Here is a 16,491-nt window from a genome sequence, read left to right on the forward strand (position 1 = left end):
GTTTTATTTGTAATGAAGCCTTACTATACTCATTTAAACATTTTCATTATGAAAGTGAGTGAGCGTGTGTGTGTGTGTGTGCACGTGCATCTCTCTCTCTCTCTCTCTCTCTCTCTCTCTCTCCATCCATTAACATGTCACACACACACACAAACACAAACACACACACACACACACACACAGATATATGTATATGAGAAAGAACCTTATAAATGTGATGGAAATTATGATGCTTTAAGTTTTCTTTGTAATGAAACCTTATCATCGACTTTGCACCTTATGCCCTCTCATCGACTCTCATCGACTTTGCATTAAGTTTTATATGAGGACTCTCATCGACTTTGCACCTTATGCCCTCGTCAAGTGCGAGAGAGTGAGTACCACACACTTTTTGAGTGCTCAGCTTTTCACCACATTAGGTCCTCTTTTTCCTATATATTCAACCATGAGCTGTCCCTACATACCTTCCTCTCCCAACCACGATGTGGACTCTCTATTGCAACACTAATTTCATCCATTTTTGAGCATCGAGAGTCACTTATGACCTCCATTCACACCCCGTGACATGTTCATTTGGTCCCATAGGTCATATTTGACCTCCGAGGACGATAATAGAACTATATATATCTCTCTCGCTCTCTCTCTCTCTCTCTCTCTCTCTCTCTCCATCTTTACCTTTCTATCTAATTGCCGCCTTCTAAATCTTGCACTCAATACTATTATTACTCTTTTTTTTTATTACATAAATAGTTCTTAGTAAAAGACAGGAATTTGAGTGCATCTATAGACCATTGGATAAAGCTTGCGGATTAGTGCCACATGGCAAGTTAATGGTAATAACCACTTTTTGGCCAAGAAGGACACAGGGGAGTGGTAGTGCAATTCCTCTTAACACCTGTCACCATCCACAATGGTCACCATCACATAACTTTGATTCTTGAAATTTCAAGTCATTTCAAACAAAATTCACACGATATAATTTGAATGGTTGATTACCCAAATCATGGCTTGCTTAATAAACTATGAAGAATATTTATTTGAATTGTCAGTATGCAATGTTAAAAGCTATTTGACACACACACACACACACACATACACACACATATATGTATATATATATATATATATATATATATATATATGTATATATATATATATATGTATATATATATGTATATATATATATATATGTATATATATATATATATATATATATATGAGAAAGAACCTTATAAATGTGATGGCAATTATGATCCTTTGAGTTTTCTTTGTAATGAATCCTTACTATACTCATTTGAACATTTTAGTTATGAAAGTGAGTGAATGTGTGTGTGTGTGTGTGTGCACATGCATCTCTCTCTCTCTCTCTCTCTCTCTCTCTCTCTCTCTCTCTCTCGCTATATATATATATATATATATATATATATATATATATATATATATATATATATATATATATATATATATGAGAAGAACCTTATAAATGTGATGGAAATTATGATCCTTTAAGTTTTCTTTGTAATAAAGCCTTACTATACTCATTTGAACTTCAATATGAAAGTGAGTGAGTGTGCGTGTGTTTGTGCATGTACATCTCTCTCTCTCTCTCTCTCTCTCTCTCTCTCAACATGTCAAACGTGTTCTACTAATCACTCAATTTATTACAGAAAAAATGTTACCTTCTTGAGGTCATCATGAAGTGTTCACCTTGTTTATTATCTATTTTACGCTCTTGTGGGAGGCTGTTGACATTTGTGTACCTCTCCTTAAAGAGAGGCATTGAGTACTATGTCAATCATTGTTTTTTGTGCTTTTGGAATATATTGTAATGTAAATAGTTCACTGCTGCTTTTTTTAAAGGAAAAATATTTTATTATGATACCACATGTTTGAAAATAACAGTGTCACTTTCTATTTTTCTCTCTCACAAACAAGCCTCTTGATATGAAATTCTTATATATAGGCCATAGTGAATTTTCACCTGGTTAAAAATACTTTTCAGCTAGCTCCTCCTACTTCATAGCCTTGATATTCATATCTAACCCTCTAAAAAGGAAGGAGCACTTGAACATGGACCGAGTTAGAATTTTCTTGTAGGTGAAGCTCTTAGCCAACCTAGTGACCAAGTTATCTTCTTACGACAATCATCCCATATGTGTGAGTACCGCATCAACTAGCTTCAAGACTTCAGATCTTTTGATGCAAAATTTAAACCAAAAAAAGAAAGAAAGCAAAGATGCGAGAGAGATAAGGGGGGAGGGATTTTCATGTCCTCTTGACGGTGATAGAGAGAGAATTCCGATTGGCAAAGCACACACAAACACACACAGATGCTTTTCTAATATAGTCGCATTGGAAACTTTTGTTTTTTTAAGGAATCTCGCTTAATTCCACTTAGAAAGCATTTAACAAAATGATGTACCTACATGTACAATTAAAAGAAATTAACACCATATTGGTGAATTTGGGAATTTTCCAATTAATATTTGACCATATGACCAAATGTTAGCCAAAGTTTTTTTAGCATGGCTCGAAAGACCTTTTCTAGTACTACCTTGTGGACGCCTTAGGTCTTGAAAAATATTTTGAGATTTGTCCATATGGCCAAATCTTGAAGACATTGGTGATTCCCAAATTGGCTCTAAAATCTCAAACTCTCTAATATGGTGTTAATTACATTTCTTGAAAGATAGCCTCCTAAATTCCCTTCCCCATCTTTCGTCGCCCTGATCTCCTCATGCCTCTCTGCGGCTTTGGCCTTGCACACACAAACCTTGCAGACCACTTGTGGCCTCTGTCTGTCATGGACCCCTCCCCATGCGAGAGAGAGAGAGAGAGAGAGAGAGAGAGAGAGAGAGAGAGAGAGAGAGAAGACACTCTAGGCATACGCTCGGCTACTAATCCCTCCTGCTTGTTCAATCCTTTGCACTAAGAGAGAGTGCGACTGTAGCAATGAAGGAGAGAGGGAGAGAGAGACAGAGAGATCTCACGCAAACTCTTATGATCCTACGACACAAGAATGAGAGAGAGAGAGAGAGAGAGAGGAGAGAGATGCCAAACTGGGAAATAGAAAAGCATGGTCTTCATGTCCACTCCATCTTTTTCTTTTTGTCTAATTGCCGACTTCTGAATCTTGCACTCAATAATATTTGAGAGCATCTCCCATTTATTCCTCTTTTTTTGGACCACATAAGTAGTCCTTAGTAAAGGATAGGAGTTTGAGTGAATCTATAGACCATTGGATAAAGCTTGTGGATTAGTGCCACATGGCAAGTTGATGGTAATAACATTTTTTTGGCCAAGAAGGCCATAGGGGAGTGGTAGTGCAATTCCTCTTTACATCTTTCACCATCCACAATGGTCACCATCACATTAACTTTGATTCTTGATATTTTAAGTCATTTTAAACAAAATTCACACCATATAGTTTTAATAGTTGATTATTCACATCATGGCTTGCTTAATAAACTATGAAGAATATTTATTTGAATTGTTGGTATGCAATGTTAAAAGCTATTTCACTCACTCACTTACACACACACACACACACACACATATATATATATATATATATATATGAATATGAGAAAGAACCTTATAAATGTGATGACAATTATGATCCTTTGAGTTTTCTTTGTAATGAAGCCTTACTATACTCATTTAAACATTTTCATTATGAAAGTGAGTGAGTGTGCGTGTGTGTGTGTGCGCGTGCACGTGCATCTCTCTCTCTCTCTCTCTCTCTCTCTCTCTCTCTCTCTCCATTAACATGTCATACACACACACACACACACACACACACACACACGCATATATATATATATATATGAGAAAGAACTTTATAATTAAATGTGATGGAAATTATGATCCTATCAGATTTCTTTGTAATGACGCCTTACTATACTCATTTGAAAATTTTCATTATGAAAGTGAGTGAGTGTGCGCATGTGTGTGCACGTACATCTCTTTCTTTCTCTCTATTAACAAGTCAAATGTGTTCTACTGATCTCTCAATTCATTACAGCAAAAAATGTTGCCTTCTTGAGGTCATCATGAAGTCTTCACCTTGTTTATTATTTATTTTACGTTCTTGTGAGAGGGTGTTGACATTTGTGTACTTTAAAGAAAGGCATTGAGTACTATCAAACATTATTTTTTATGCCTTGAAAGTCATATCTAAACCTCTAAGAAGGACGGAGTACTCCATCATGGACCGACTTAAGGTTCGCTTGTAGATGAAGCTCATAGCATGTGGTACTCAGACACCCCACTCTTCTTCCTCATGTGATCCAGTGCCTGGGGAGGGGGGCGAGTGTGTGAGAGAGAGAGAGCTAGAGAGAGAGAGAGAGAGAGAGAGAGAGAGAGAATTCATGTGCAGAATAGTATTGATAATGATAATTAATATCAGTAGTAAACGTCTCTTAAAGCTTGGACCAGTTTGACCCGGTAGGCACAAGCCTCCACGTACTGGTTTAGGTTTTATATGGAGGGTACACATAATTGGAGAACAATATGCAACCGGCGGCGAATCAAGAAGCAGCGCAGCTGTGGACGGTGGTTAACAGCTATGGAGGAGGCGCCCGGGTGAGACGGGGAGGTCCCATACATGCTTACGAGTGGCAGATCGGCAGAGCACGGCTGTTGGCGCGCGCCATTGGGCTCCTTCATGCGCTTTCTCGTTTCCTGGGGTTATGTAACCTCACCTGCAGGGCCACCGTGGTGCTGCTGGGATCTTTTGTTTCCTCCCTCAATGCCCGCGACTTCCCCTCTGCTTGCTGCTTTTGGAAGGTGACCGCCTCGCCTCAGTCTCCTTCTTCTCCCGCCTGCTGACCCGCGCTCTCGCTTACCTTAGTCAGGACCCCCGCCTTATCGATCCCGCTCACGACCTCCAGCACCGCCGCGCCCGCCATGCCCGCCCGCCTCCCTCATTCTCCGGTTCACCTTCATCTCCCCTAGCTTAGTCCTGTCCTCCTTGAGTCTCAGTTTCAACTGCTCCGTCCCCTACTCCCACACCGGCAGCTCCACCCATAATCTGGTCTCCTCCCTCCGTATTTTTTACAGCCTCGTCGGCATCAACTCGCTTGTGGCGCTCCTCCAACTTGCCTGCTCCGCCGTAGCCTTTCTGACTCTCAGCAGCACTTCTGAGCAAAGCATTTTGAGGTACTTCGACACAGTGCTTGAGAATTGGATGATCAGCTCTTATGGGATGACGCACGCCGTCCACGACGAGTCGGATCAACTCTTGCGCTTCGCCTTCAGCACGCTTGCGGGCGAATTTCAGCGGAATGTGCAGGCGGAGAGGGTAGCCAGGAATCACAGGGAGCTAATTAGGTAGGTGTACGCTCACAGGGTGGGGCTGGATTTTCTGATGAGATGTTTGGATGCAGACTAGGATACGTTCATGAGGCTGGCGGCAGCGCACATGGTGGGGTTCTGGGCGGATGTGACCTGGGGGGGCGGGGGGCGGGGGCGGCTTACCCTGCCGGAGGAGGTGTTGACCAAGCTGGCGGACACGGTGGGGACCGGGCAGGTAGGGCGGGCGGCCGCCACCAGCGTAGGGATACTAGCATGGTCGAGCCCCGAAGGGTTGCGCCTCATTCAGAGTACGAAAACTACACGGGGGACGCTCTTGGTGCAGCGCCTTGTGGATCTCATCGACCCCACCTCGGTGCGCTCTCTCGCTCTCGTCAGAGCCCTTATTAAGTTCTACGAGCTGCAGCTCAGCAGCAGCGAGCAGCAGCCCCCTGCGGCCCCTTTTGGCGATGCAGATCAGACGAAGCTGCGGGAAAAGTTGCAGTTCATGGCCAGCAGGGCAGAACCGCACCGGCTGAGAGTCCAGGCAGCGTACCTTCTGCTTATCATGAACTCTGGTTGCGATTCCGCAGTCATCAAAGCCATCAATCCCATCGAAGACAACTACTGGTACCGACCCGAGGTCAGTATGCTTCAGTTGCTTCGCAAACGCATCCACAAGAACTTTTCCGTGGTTTCCCTTGTGTGAAAGTGGGCACAATTCACACAATATTTCCCTGTTCCAAGAGGGAAAAAACGTGTGAGTTATACTCCCACAAGGGAATACTTAAGTAATGAAATTCCCTTTAAGGAAAGATTGGGCTTGAGTTTTCCATGGGATAATGTTTTCCCACTAGGGAATGCAATTTTCCTCTTTGAGACACGCCATTCCCTTGTGGGATACAAAATGGAGTTTATAGTTCCATGTGGAAAAAAGCAAAAGGGTTCAAATTTCCAATTGTACTTTTCCTTATCTCAATTCTCTAGTGGGAAAATTTGTATTCGACACATGCAACAATCCCTAATAATAAGACTTTCAATAAATTAAGTAATCATAGAGACTTTGAGACAAATTTTCCATGTAGAAAGGGCGATAAATAATGTGTCGCATGCATACTTGAAGGATCATTTGCAAAACAAGGAGGGTTTGGAAAAAAGAATAATTCTGTTTGCTTTGGATATGTCATTTTTGTGTAGTCCATGCTTCGTCATCTTCTTGGAGAAATGTATGGCTATTCATTTGCCAAAACACGATAATATTTCTCTCTATTCCTAAATTACTAACAAGATCAGAGAATTATGATTATTATATTCAGGACCATCTAGATCAATTGAAATTTGGTAAACATCAATCTTTTTTTATAGTAAAAAAAGTGCTTAGTTAAGCTTGAACTGCATTAATCACAAATAGTTATAATTGGTAAGACCATATCTTGAAGAGTGAACATAGCAATGGTCTTATTTGTATCTATTCCCCAAGAACTTAGGACAATTTTTGCACATTGAATGACGTACGTATTTATTTGGAGGTATGTATTAATTAATGTTGTATAGACTAGAGAACACTTTGGCTAAATGATCAATAATTTATCTAGTCTCTACTCAATATATTCCGATCTATATTGTACTCTATGTAACGCTCATAAGTATACAATTCTAATTGGCAAAAACTATATTTAGAGAAATGCAATGTAAAATTGACATAGCTTGTTACTACTATTCTCTACACAAAAATACAAATCTATGACACTTAAATTATGGTAATAGCATTCCTTTACCTTAATCACTTCAAGATCTACACACTTTCCATGCAAAAAATTAATGATCTTTCTCTAAGCACTACTCAAGTAATCCAAAAAAGTTACCTAAATGCATTGCATACCTTGACCACTTTGTAATCTACTCAACTTGCATGCAAAAAAATGTTTTTTTTCTTCAAAGTTAGCTAAATGTATTGGATTGTTTTGATCGCATAGATATTTGCACAATTTGCATTCAAACAATTACTTGCCTTTCTTTAAACACTACTCAAGTAATCGTAACAAGTTACCTAACTGCAAATCATTTCAAAAAACATTCAAGCTTTAACAAGTCAAAGACATGTACCCTTAATAAATTATGCTTCAAAAGCAACACTACTCCAAGTTAAATGAATGTAGCATCACCAATGTCTAGACCTTTATAAATTAAATTGTGTCAGCTCACAACAAAAATCACTACATGAGCAATTTGGAAACTGGGCTTGGTAGTGTAACACGCCCAATTTCTAAAGCCCATTCAACATAGCAATTTAAAAGGTAAGATGGCTCGGATTTGCTAGAGCATTCTTGAAAGAATGCCAATTTCTCAGCTTTTAATGGCCTAATAGCTTCCCAAAGTTTTTCATACATCTTGTCCACATCATGTATGTCCATAGCTTGGAGAGCAAGTAACTCCTTGGTATCAACATCATTAACGCTACACACCTTCAAAAATGCAAGAAGAAAATGATAAGATAGTGTAGCACATAACAACGATAATAAATTGCTACTCAAGATCTAAAGTCAACATTCATGCGTAAACAATGACTCATGAGACTAAAGTACTTTGTTTGTAATGTGGGTAATTAACAACCTTTAAAGCTTCATCCTTTTTTGTGCTTCTACCCTTCTTACTTTTTCTTGATACATTCTCCTAAAATTACAAATATAAACTCAAAGAGAAGCACTATCATCAAAGAATATTTCTCAGTACACTTAGAAGTGATTCTAATCACCTTGTCAATAGCAAAGTCATTGTATTTTGTTGGTGTTTTAATTATACGTGATGACCTCGAGATCACATCTCCCTGATAAAAAATAAGTAAAAAAGGCAATAAGCAATATACACTTTAAAAATCAAAATAGTTCAAAAGAAGATATAATAGAACCCCTTACTTGATCCTTTGCATTTAGTTGATGCACGTTAACATGGTCCACATTATCTTGCATTTCTTTCAATACCTACAATAATAACGTACATGTTAGGTCAACGTTTCGTTCCCAAAAGCAAGTGAAGATTCATAATTCTACCTTTCTCTTCTTGGATTGAAAAGAGAATTTCTTTATAATGTTGGCCTTTCCTTTTGGAATACCCTAGTTAATAGCGAAATCAAGTTATGTAAAATACTTCCTATCTTGTTGGGCAAGAAAGTAAATAATGAAGATAGTATTACCATTAACGAGCTTAGACTAACAAATCTTTGATCGTTTTTCTTTCTTCCTCTTGGTGCAACTAGCTCCTAGTCAAAACCATAGCCAGATTAATTTCTACATCAACTCCAAAAGAAAAGTAAATATTCTTTAAAACATGTATAGATATTCCTTGACTACCAACCATGGAATTTTCTTGATCAATGTTGGTAGGACATTTAATATGAGGCCCTTCACTTAATGATGGCCTTTGATCCACCATGCATGGAATCTAGGAATAAAAGTGAAAAGGCATATATAATCATGAAATGCTAAAAGTGAACTTAACAAATACTATTGGCATATTTATAACTTGGTAATTTTTACTTACAATATCTCTCTCCTCCTCTAGGTCAACACTTATCACACATGAGTCTCCGTTTTTTGTCATTTCGAATGAAGACAAGTTTGTGTCCTTTGAAGCCAATCTTATAACAGTGTTACAAACAAACTACATTAATGCAAAGGAATGTCAACACAATTTCAAGATTCTAAAACACTATACATAGTTGATCAAAAACATATGAAAGGTTGTATAAATGTACATGTACCTTACTCTCATTTCCTTCTTCCCCATTGTCTTTTGGAGTCTCAAATGAGCTGCCACTTGTTGGAGATTCACCTTTCCAAATTTGGTCACGTACACGAGGGGATTGCTATTAAAGATAGCCAGAAATTAATAAGAGTTATCACGCAGATGACTTTCTCTTTTAGAGTATACTTATCTAATTTTCCTACTCCACAATAAGAAAAATATCATGCATTTCAAATATAGATTTTCAATTCTTGCACTATAGAAATAACATATATGAAATACAAGGATCCAATATGTGTGAGAAACGATTAACAACTATTATCTAAATCAACTTACTCTCTCAACATTCTGTTGACATTCCATAACTTCTTCTTGTTGCGTGACATCGTTGGTCTCAATGCCACGTCCTTTGTCCTTTGAGTATATGAGCAGCTAGGTAGAAATCGTGTATCCACAAATTCATTAGATTAATTATCATCATATGAAGCATGACTAAGAAATAAAATCTCTTTTCTCTTAATCTAAATCTAGCTCAAATGAGTATTTTAAAAAATTCTTGTTGTTCTTATGGACTCTAAGCTATAACAATCTTGTTAGGAAAACTATAATACTCCTATTGCTATCCATGAGGTGGCTCCCCTGTCATGCAATGTAGTTATGACCCTTTGAAGCTATCATGGTTCATCACGAGCATGGTAAAAAATTGCAAATTTTTGGTTCTGCTAATATGATCCACTCGCAGTTGTGAGTTTTGGTTAAAAAAACAAAATAAATAGTGCCTCATTAAAAAAAAACTATAATACTTGTTGCTCCCACGTATTATCTCGAGCCAAAAGGCTAGTTTAAAGTTTAAGTATAAAACATATTCACAAGGGACGCTTTCCGGAACCGGGGACGAGGGACGGGGCTCAAATGGATTTTTAGTGTAAAAAAGAGGGCGAGATGGTAAGTGGGGACGGAAAAGCGGGGACAGGAAGCCCGAAAAAGGGCATCCCCTGTGACTATGGTATAAAAGCCAAGAAAAATAGTTTCACTAGGTCTATGGTTTATTTAGTCTCACAAATACATCACTTGACTGTCATAGATTTCTTTCAAACATTTTCAATTAGAGAGTAAAGCAAAATGAAATGATGAAACTCACATCCCCAAGGACTTACCTTTTCGAAATCAACTTCATTTGTAATATGGTTGTCCTCTTCCATTATCTCAAATCTCTCAAAGGCGCTTTCATTGTCCTTGAAGATAGTGTAAAACAAAATGATAAAGAATCGATGATGTAATCTCATTTGTCCGATGCAAGCACCGTCGTAGTAGCCAATAGACAAATTTTACCAGAACACGGGGCACATTTTGTGGCTCAAAAATTTAATTTCACTATGTGAAAAGGAAAAAGATTAGTTTTGCTACATCTAAAAGCTATGCTATAAAAATAACATAGCTCTGTTATATAGTACCCCTACACAAATAAGCAATGTAGATCTTGTTTCTAATGCCAAGGTTGTTTTGCTGATATAAAACTTGAATATACTAAATCCAAGCATTCCATGGGATTTTGAGCTAGTATAAAGATGCCAAATTCTTTGAGGAATGGCATTCACATAACATTCACTTTAGATCTACTCCACTCCCATAACAACGTTTGAAAGAAAAAGATAACAACAAAAATAAAAGTAGACTTATAGATATTAACCTAACTCATTTTGACCAATCCACAAAGGTATTTCATTTCATTATGATAACATCTATCAAAGATGAGATAGAGTTCAATTATTAGTCATTCAAAACAATGGTTTACTTACATAGCAGTTATTGCTCACATGGTACCCAAGATCTCCATCAAAGAAAGGCTCTTCTTGATATTCACTTCTAAGTGGAGCTTGAATTTCAGAATCCAACTAATAAAAACAACCATAAACAGTATACAATATTAGCATATGTAAACAATTAACCATTTTCTTTGAAAATTTTGATGGATGTCACATACTTTGAATGGATTGTAGTAAACTTGGTTTGCACATTGTTTAATTTGGTTACTACTAATGTCAGTGGCTTTAGAACTTGACATTGATGTGGAGCTCACTGTGTACCGATTCCATTTTTTATGGTTCACAATCCCCTCGCCACATTGATTACTTGGGTATGATGAATTTGGCAACTCCATTGTTGTGTAGTTGAATAGAGGAGACTAGTAATTACACAGAAATTACAAATAACGCAAGATAATCAAAAGTCTTTCTCGACACTTCACTATTTAAAATACATTTTCTATGCTACAAAAGAATACACCTTACATACGTCACTTATCTCAATCGTCTCATTCATGAATTCGGAAAAGGTCTTTGAACCCATGCCTAAATTGCCCTTGTTCGAAAATCCTTCGTTATCCAGCATGGTAGTCCTTTGAGTATTATGAGTATCCTTCTAAAGAAAGGTTAAGTACATTTAATGTATACATGAGTCATGTCTAGCAGATAATAATGATGTCCTATAGTTTTCTACCTACCATATATCCTTGCACCTTAGTGCACATTTGACGTTTTGCGTAAATCGAGGGTATGGCAATGCGATCTCCTTACCATATAGCATATTGGGTGTCATGATACATAACAATTTTCAAAAAGGTAATTACACAAAAAGATAACAGGAAGAATACGTACTATTTTGAAGTCATCAATTAGCTTTCCTCCACCTCCAGGAATGTAGATAGGACCACATAGTTGCAAGTTCTCCATTTTTTTGGAGAGCTCCACCTCCCATGCCAAGTAGTGTTGAGTACTTCTAGCTAATTGAAATGTACCCATACCAAACATGATGATATCCTTGTCTAGGCTAGGAGTTTCTATATACTCCTCACTTGTGTTTCATTGCATGTCATAACGCCATGCTATGACTAGCAACGGCATATCTTGCCTGCAACCATATAACTCCACATGCCAATCTATCTCTCCTTTATTGCACATTGAGCAAACAAGCTTAGGTGCCGGATAGCACCTCCTACGCTTTGGATCTTGCCACGTGTTCGAATAGATATCCTCTTTGAATGAGGATATGTTGTGTGAGGGAAGTACACTTGGCCTCATTTCCTCTATGGTTTTTGTTGGCACTCCATTGGACTTTAGATTATCATCATTATTACCATTACAAGCACCCCTTCCCTTCCTATTATAATGTCACCATTCTAACACTTTCACATAAACCTCATCAACATCCCATGGGAAAGATTGACCTTCTCCAAAATCGATTTCATCCAGCATGTGAATGTTGGCTTTGATAAAATTACGAATATGTTGAGCTTGGTCCCTATGAGTTCGTAGGTTGACACTAGCAAACTCCTTCAAAGTTGTGTCATTAAACCCTTTTTTAAACCATGCCCTTATTTTCTTCATACCATCATTAAACATGCGAAGTTGCTCAGGGTAAAATTTTTGTAAGAAGGCCTTTCCCCTTAGCTCAAATAAGTGAGCAACTTCTTTGGGACGGAAGATTTGTTCGTGAGTCAAGGGTAATGCATCCGGATGGATTGGACCAATGTTTGAGCCAATAGCAGGTGGTCTGTTAAATGGTAAGATTAAAGTAGATTTAAGAAGACCACAATTTGACAATTCAAGATATTACCATGCTTAAGCAATCAATTTCACAACAATCAGCCATCAGTATTGAAAATCTAAAGATTTGTTGCAAGAACGGTAGGTTCATTAATTTGAAAGGGCAAGTGTATGTTTCACCTTAGAAGTTGGAATATGTTTGAGCCAATAGTAGGTGGTCTGTTAAATGGTAAGATTAAAGTAGATTTAAGAAGACCACAATTTGACAATTCAAGATATTACCATGCTTAAGCAATCAATTTCACAACAATCAGCCATCAGTATTGAAAATCTAAAGATTTGTTGCAAGAACGGTAGGTTCATTAATTTGAAAGGGCAAGTGTATGTTTCACCTTAGAAGTTGGAATATGGAAAACAGAGAAGATTTGGAAGGGTAAATGGCAATATATTAGCTACATTAAATTCTCTAAGAGGTGTTGGAGAGCTGTGTATCTATTTTCATGTTTTCATCCTACCTTGTGCTTTCATATCCTCTATTTTCCTTTACGCCTGAATCAAATAGGGATCAAGCATACCGATGGATTAAAAGAGAATAGGTGGACAAAGAACTTGAATATTTGTTTCTAAATTGACAATGTATGAAGTTCACAACATGACAACAGTCAAATTCATTAAAAAAAGTTTCAAAGTGGGTAGAGTATACCTTGGATGAGCCACGTTATTACGAGGCATCTTTTGCTTGTATGCTGAAAGATTACAAAAGCAGCACGAGACGTAGCTCTCGTTAATACCGCAAGCGTTCTGTGCCCACGTTGCAATGCCCCTCTTTGCGGTACTTTGTTGGGCTACCCTTAGCACTACCACATCTATGCCTAGCCACCAGCTTTGCGTTCTGCCAGAGCTCCACCAGAAGAGCGAGTCGACTCCAAGAAGAGGGTACAGAAGAGCTTCAATAAAATCACAGCACCAGTTTCAGCGGCAGGGCCGTCTGTATGGCTACAAGGCTTAAGTGGCAGGGTAGTCTGTATCGCTGGTGTCGTGGAGGAGTAATGGCCGGGGTAGGTAGGGTAGCGTTAGAGGACACAACACAGAATATTGCGCTCAGTGTACTGGAGAGAGAGAGAGAGAGAGAGAGAGAGAGAGAGAGAGAGAGAGAGAGAGAGAGAGAGAGAGAGAGAGAGAGAGAGAGAGAGATGGCTCTAGCAAGGCGATATGAAGCATTGGGGAAGAAGCTGGAGAATGCGCTCAGTGGGGGGGCGAGAGAGAGAGAGAGAGAGAGAGAGAGAGAGAGAGAGAGAGAGAGAGAGAGAGAGAGAGACGAAAGAAGGTGGAGAATGTGGATCCTGGACGGTTTGGTACTGAAGAGGCTAGCAGGCGCCGTTTATGCTGTATCACCCCATATTTTGTCATAAATTTTCAAAATGCCTTTCTAATTTTCCAAATTCCCAAAAAAACCCTGGTTTTGATATTAAATTTCTCCAAGTAAAGATTATTTAAGTTTGATGCTAAAACTAAAGATGAAGCGCTTCATTTTTTTAAAAACATAATTGCCCTTTTTTACTGAGGTTAATTGGGTTCTTCAAGATTTTCTAATCTTTATTCCTTTTTGACAATTGAAATCTGGTTTTGTGGTGCTTGGGAATTACCCTTATAACTATTTTTGTTGGACTATTCAAGATTTTCTAATCTTTAGTCCTTTTTGACAATTAAGATCCGTTTTTGAGTGCTTAGCATGTAATTTGAGGGATATTTTGGAAAATTCCACAAATTAGAGGGATATTTTGGTAATTTTTACATTTATTAATAGTTTGGGTTATTTAATTTTCAATAACGTTGCAGATAAAAATGCTTCCAAGCTTTTTTAGTAAGGACTAATTGGGCATCATAAAAGTGTGTCGCATGCTAGCCTAAAACCGGTTAGACATTTTCAGATAGCCGGTTGAGAGGATTTACTAAGAAAGAAAACGGTCAACTTGTTTTGCAAGAGAATAATGTAAATGGAGCAGGTATGGTCCTTATATTATGGACTAGGAAGTTATTCATAAGTAGTGCCTCATATAATGGATCGTAAATGTCAGTTAAATATAGTATCTCTGTAAGATATAAATAAGGATTGTAATCATGTTGCATTTTCCCTATTATGATATAATCATGGCACTATATAAGAAGGTGGAATTTGATGCGAATACACTTCATCATATGTACATACTAGGGATGGTACTCATAGTAATGGACTAGGAAGTTGATCATACGTAGTGCCTCATATTATGGATCATAAATGTTAGTTAAAACTAGTATCTTAAACTACAACATATAAAAAAAGCTTGTCATTATGTTTCATTTGTCCCATTATGATATAATCATGGAAATTTATGAGAAAGTGGAATCTGATGAGAATACAGTTTATCGTGTGTACATAGGGATGGTACTCATATAATGGATTCTTCAGGATTTTATAATCTTTATTCCTTTTTGACAATTGAGATTCGTTTTTTAGTGCTTAGCCAGTAATTTGAGGGATATTTTGGCGAACTCCACAAATTAGAGGGGTATTTTGGTAATTTTCACATTTATTAATAGTTTGGGTTATTTGATTTTCAATAATGTTGCGGATAAAAATGCTTCCAAGCTTTTTAAGTAAGGACTTGGGCATTGGAAAAGTGTGTCGCATATTGGAGAAGTTATTCATAGGTAGTGCCTCACATTATGGATCGTAAATATAGTATCTCAAATTGTAAGATATAAATAACGATTGTAATCATGTTTCATTTTCCCTATTATGATATAATCATAATAGGGTAGTATATAAGAAGGTGGAATCTGATTCGAATGCACTTCATCATGTGTACATAGGGATGGTACTCATATAATGGACTAGGAAGCTGATCATAAGTATTGCCTCATATTATGGATCATAAATGTTAGTTATAAATAGTATCTCAAATAATAAGATATAAATAAGGGTTGTAATTTTGTTTCATATGCCCTATTATGATATAATCATGGCAGCATATAGGAAGGTGGAATCTGATGAGAATTTAATTCATCATGTGTACATAGGGATGGTACTCATATAATGGACTAGGAAGTTAATCATAAGTAGTGCCTCATATTATGAATCGCAAATCTTAGTTAAATATAGTATCTCAAATAATAAGATATAAATAAGGGTTGTAATCATGTTTCATATGCCCTATTATGATATAATCATGGGAGTATATAAGAAGGTGGAATCTGATGAGAATTTGATTCATCACAAGTAATCATAAGTAAGATATAAAAAAGGATTGTAATCATGTTTCGTTTGCCCCATTATGATAAAATCATGGCAGTATATAAACTTGAAGAAAGATTTAACTATCCCAAGCCTCAGTCCCAAGATCTCAAACACCTTCGAAGGTGGAGAGAGCTAGCAGGGAATGAGGGTAGGGAAGAGGAAGAAGAAACATTTCGTAGGAGAAAGAATTAGTTCCTCACTTATCATAACTCTTGTACTAGCATACATAATAGCATAGTAATGAAGAAGAAGGAGATGGAAAGCTTAAGCATTGAAGCATGGCTCTTGGTTGGATTTGCACTCCATAGCCAACAGTGTTGGTGTAGGCTCTCAACCTCTACTTTCTTGGAGAAGGAGAGGGAGCTCTTGTACTTTTCATAGCACACAATGAGAGTGTTTGTGAGTGTGTGTGGGTGAGTATACCCCCTAAGAAACCCCCTAGCTTGCTTGGGTCGACCCCCCCTTGTAGCTCATGCTTGAAGCTCATTGGACCCCTCCAGGCCTAGCCAATCACAAGCAACAGGCATTACAAGCAGCAAGGGTAGCCTTGAGACAAGTGTCCCCCTTTCCCCTTTGAGAGAGAGGACTCGATAAAAGCAAAATCAATTAATTAAATCTCCTAAATTATTATTG

At 37.8% G+C, this 16,491-nt stretch overlaps 1 protein-coding gene and 1 pseudogene across 1 annotated transcript; one reads left to right on the top strand and one right to left on the bottom strand.

Moving 5' to 3' along the window:
- Positions 1-5,386: 5,386 nt before the first annotated feature.
- LOC147437898 (uncharacterized) lies at positions 5,387-6,001 on the top strand. The gene has a single exon (XM_086486636.1). It carries the CDS (start codon positions 5,402-5,404, stop codon positions 5,999-6,001), a length of 600 nt encoding a protein of 199 aa, XP_086342762.1. The 5' UTR covers positions 5,387-5,401.
- A 1,507-nt stretch (positions 6,002-7,508) lies between these two features.
- Positions 7,509-11,101, bottom strand: LOC147437899 (uncharacterized; annotated as a pseudogene).
- Between the last annotated feature and the right edge of the window lie 5,390 nt (positions 11,102-16,491).

The sequence above is a fragment of the Adiantum capillus-veneris genome, chromosome 17 (genome assembly GCF_014529385.1).
Source record: "Adiantum capillus-veneris isolate H3 chromosome 17, ASM1452938v2, whole genome shotgun sequence".
Classification (NCBI taxonomy): Eukaryota; Viridiplantae; Streptophyta; class Polypodiopsida; order Polypodiales; family Pteridaceae; genus Adiantum; species Adiantum capillus-veneris.

Excerpts from the sequence above, each read along its gene's own strand:
- LOC147437898 (XM_086486636.1), top strand. The coding sequence starts at position 5,402 with ATGAGGCTGGCGGCAGCGCACATGGTGGGGTTCTGGGCGGATGTGACC.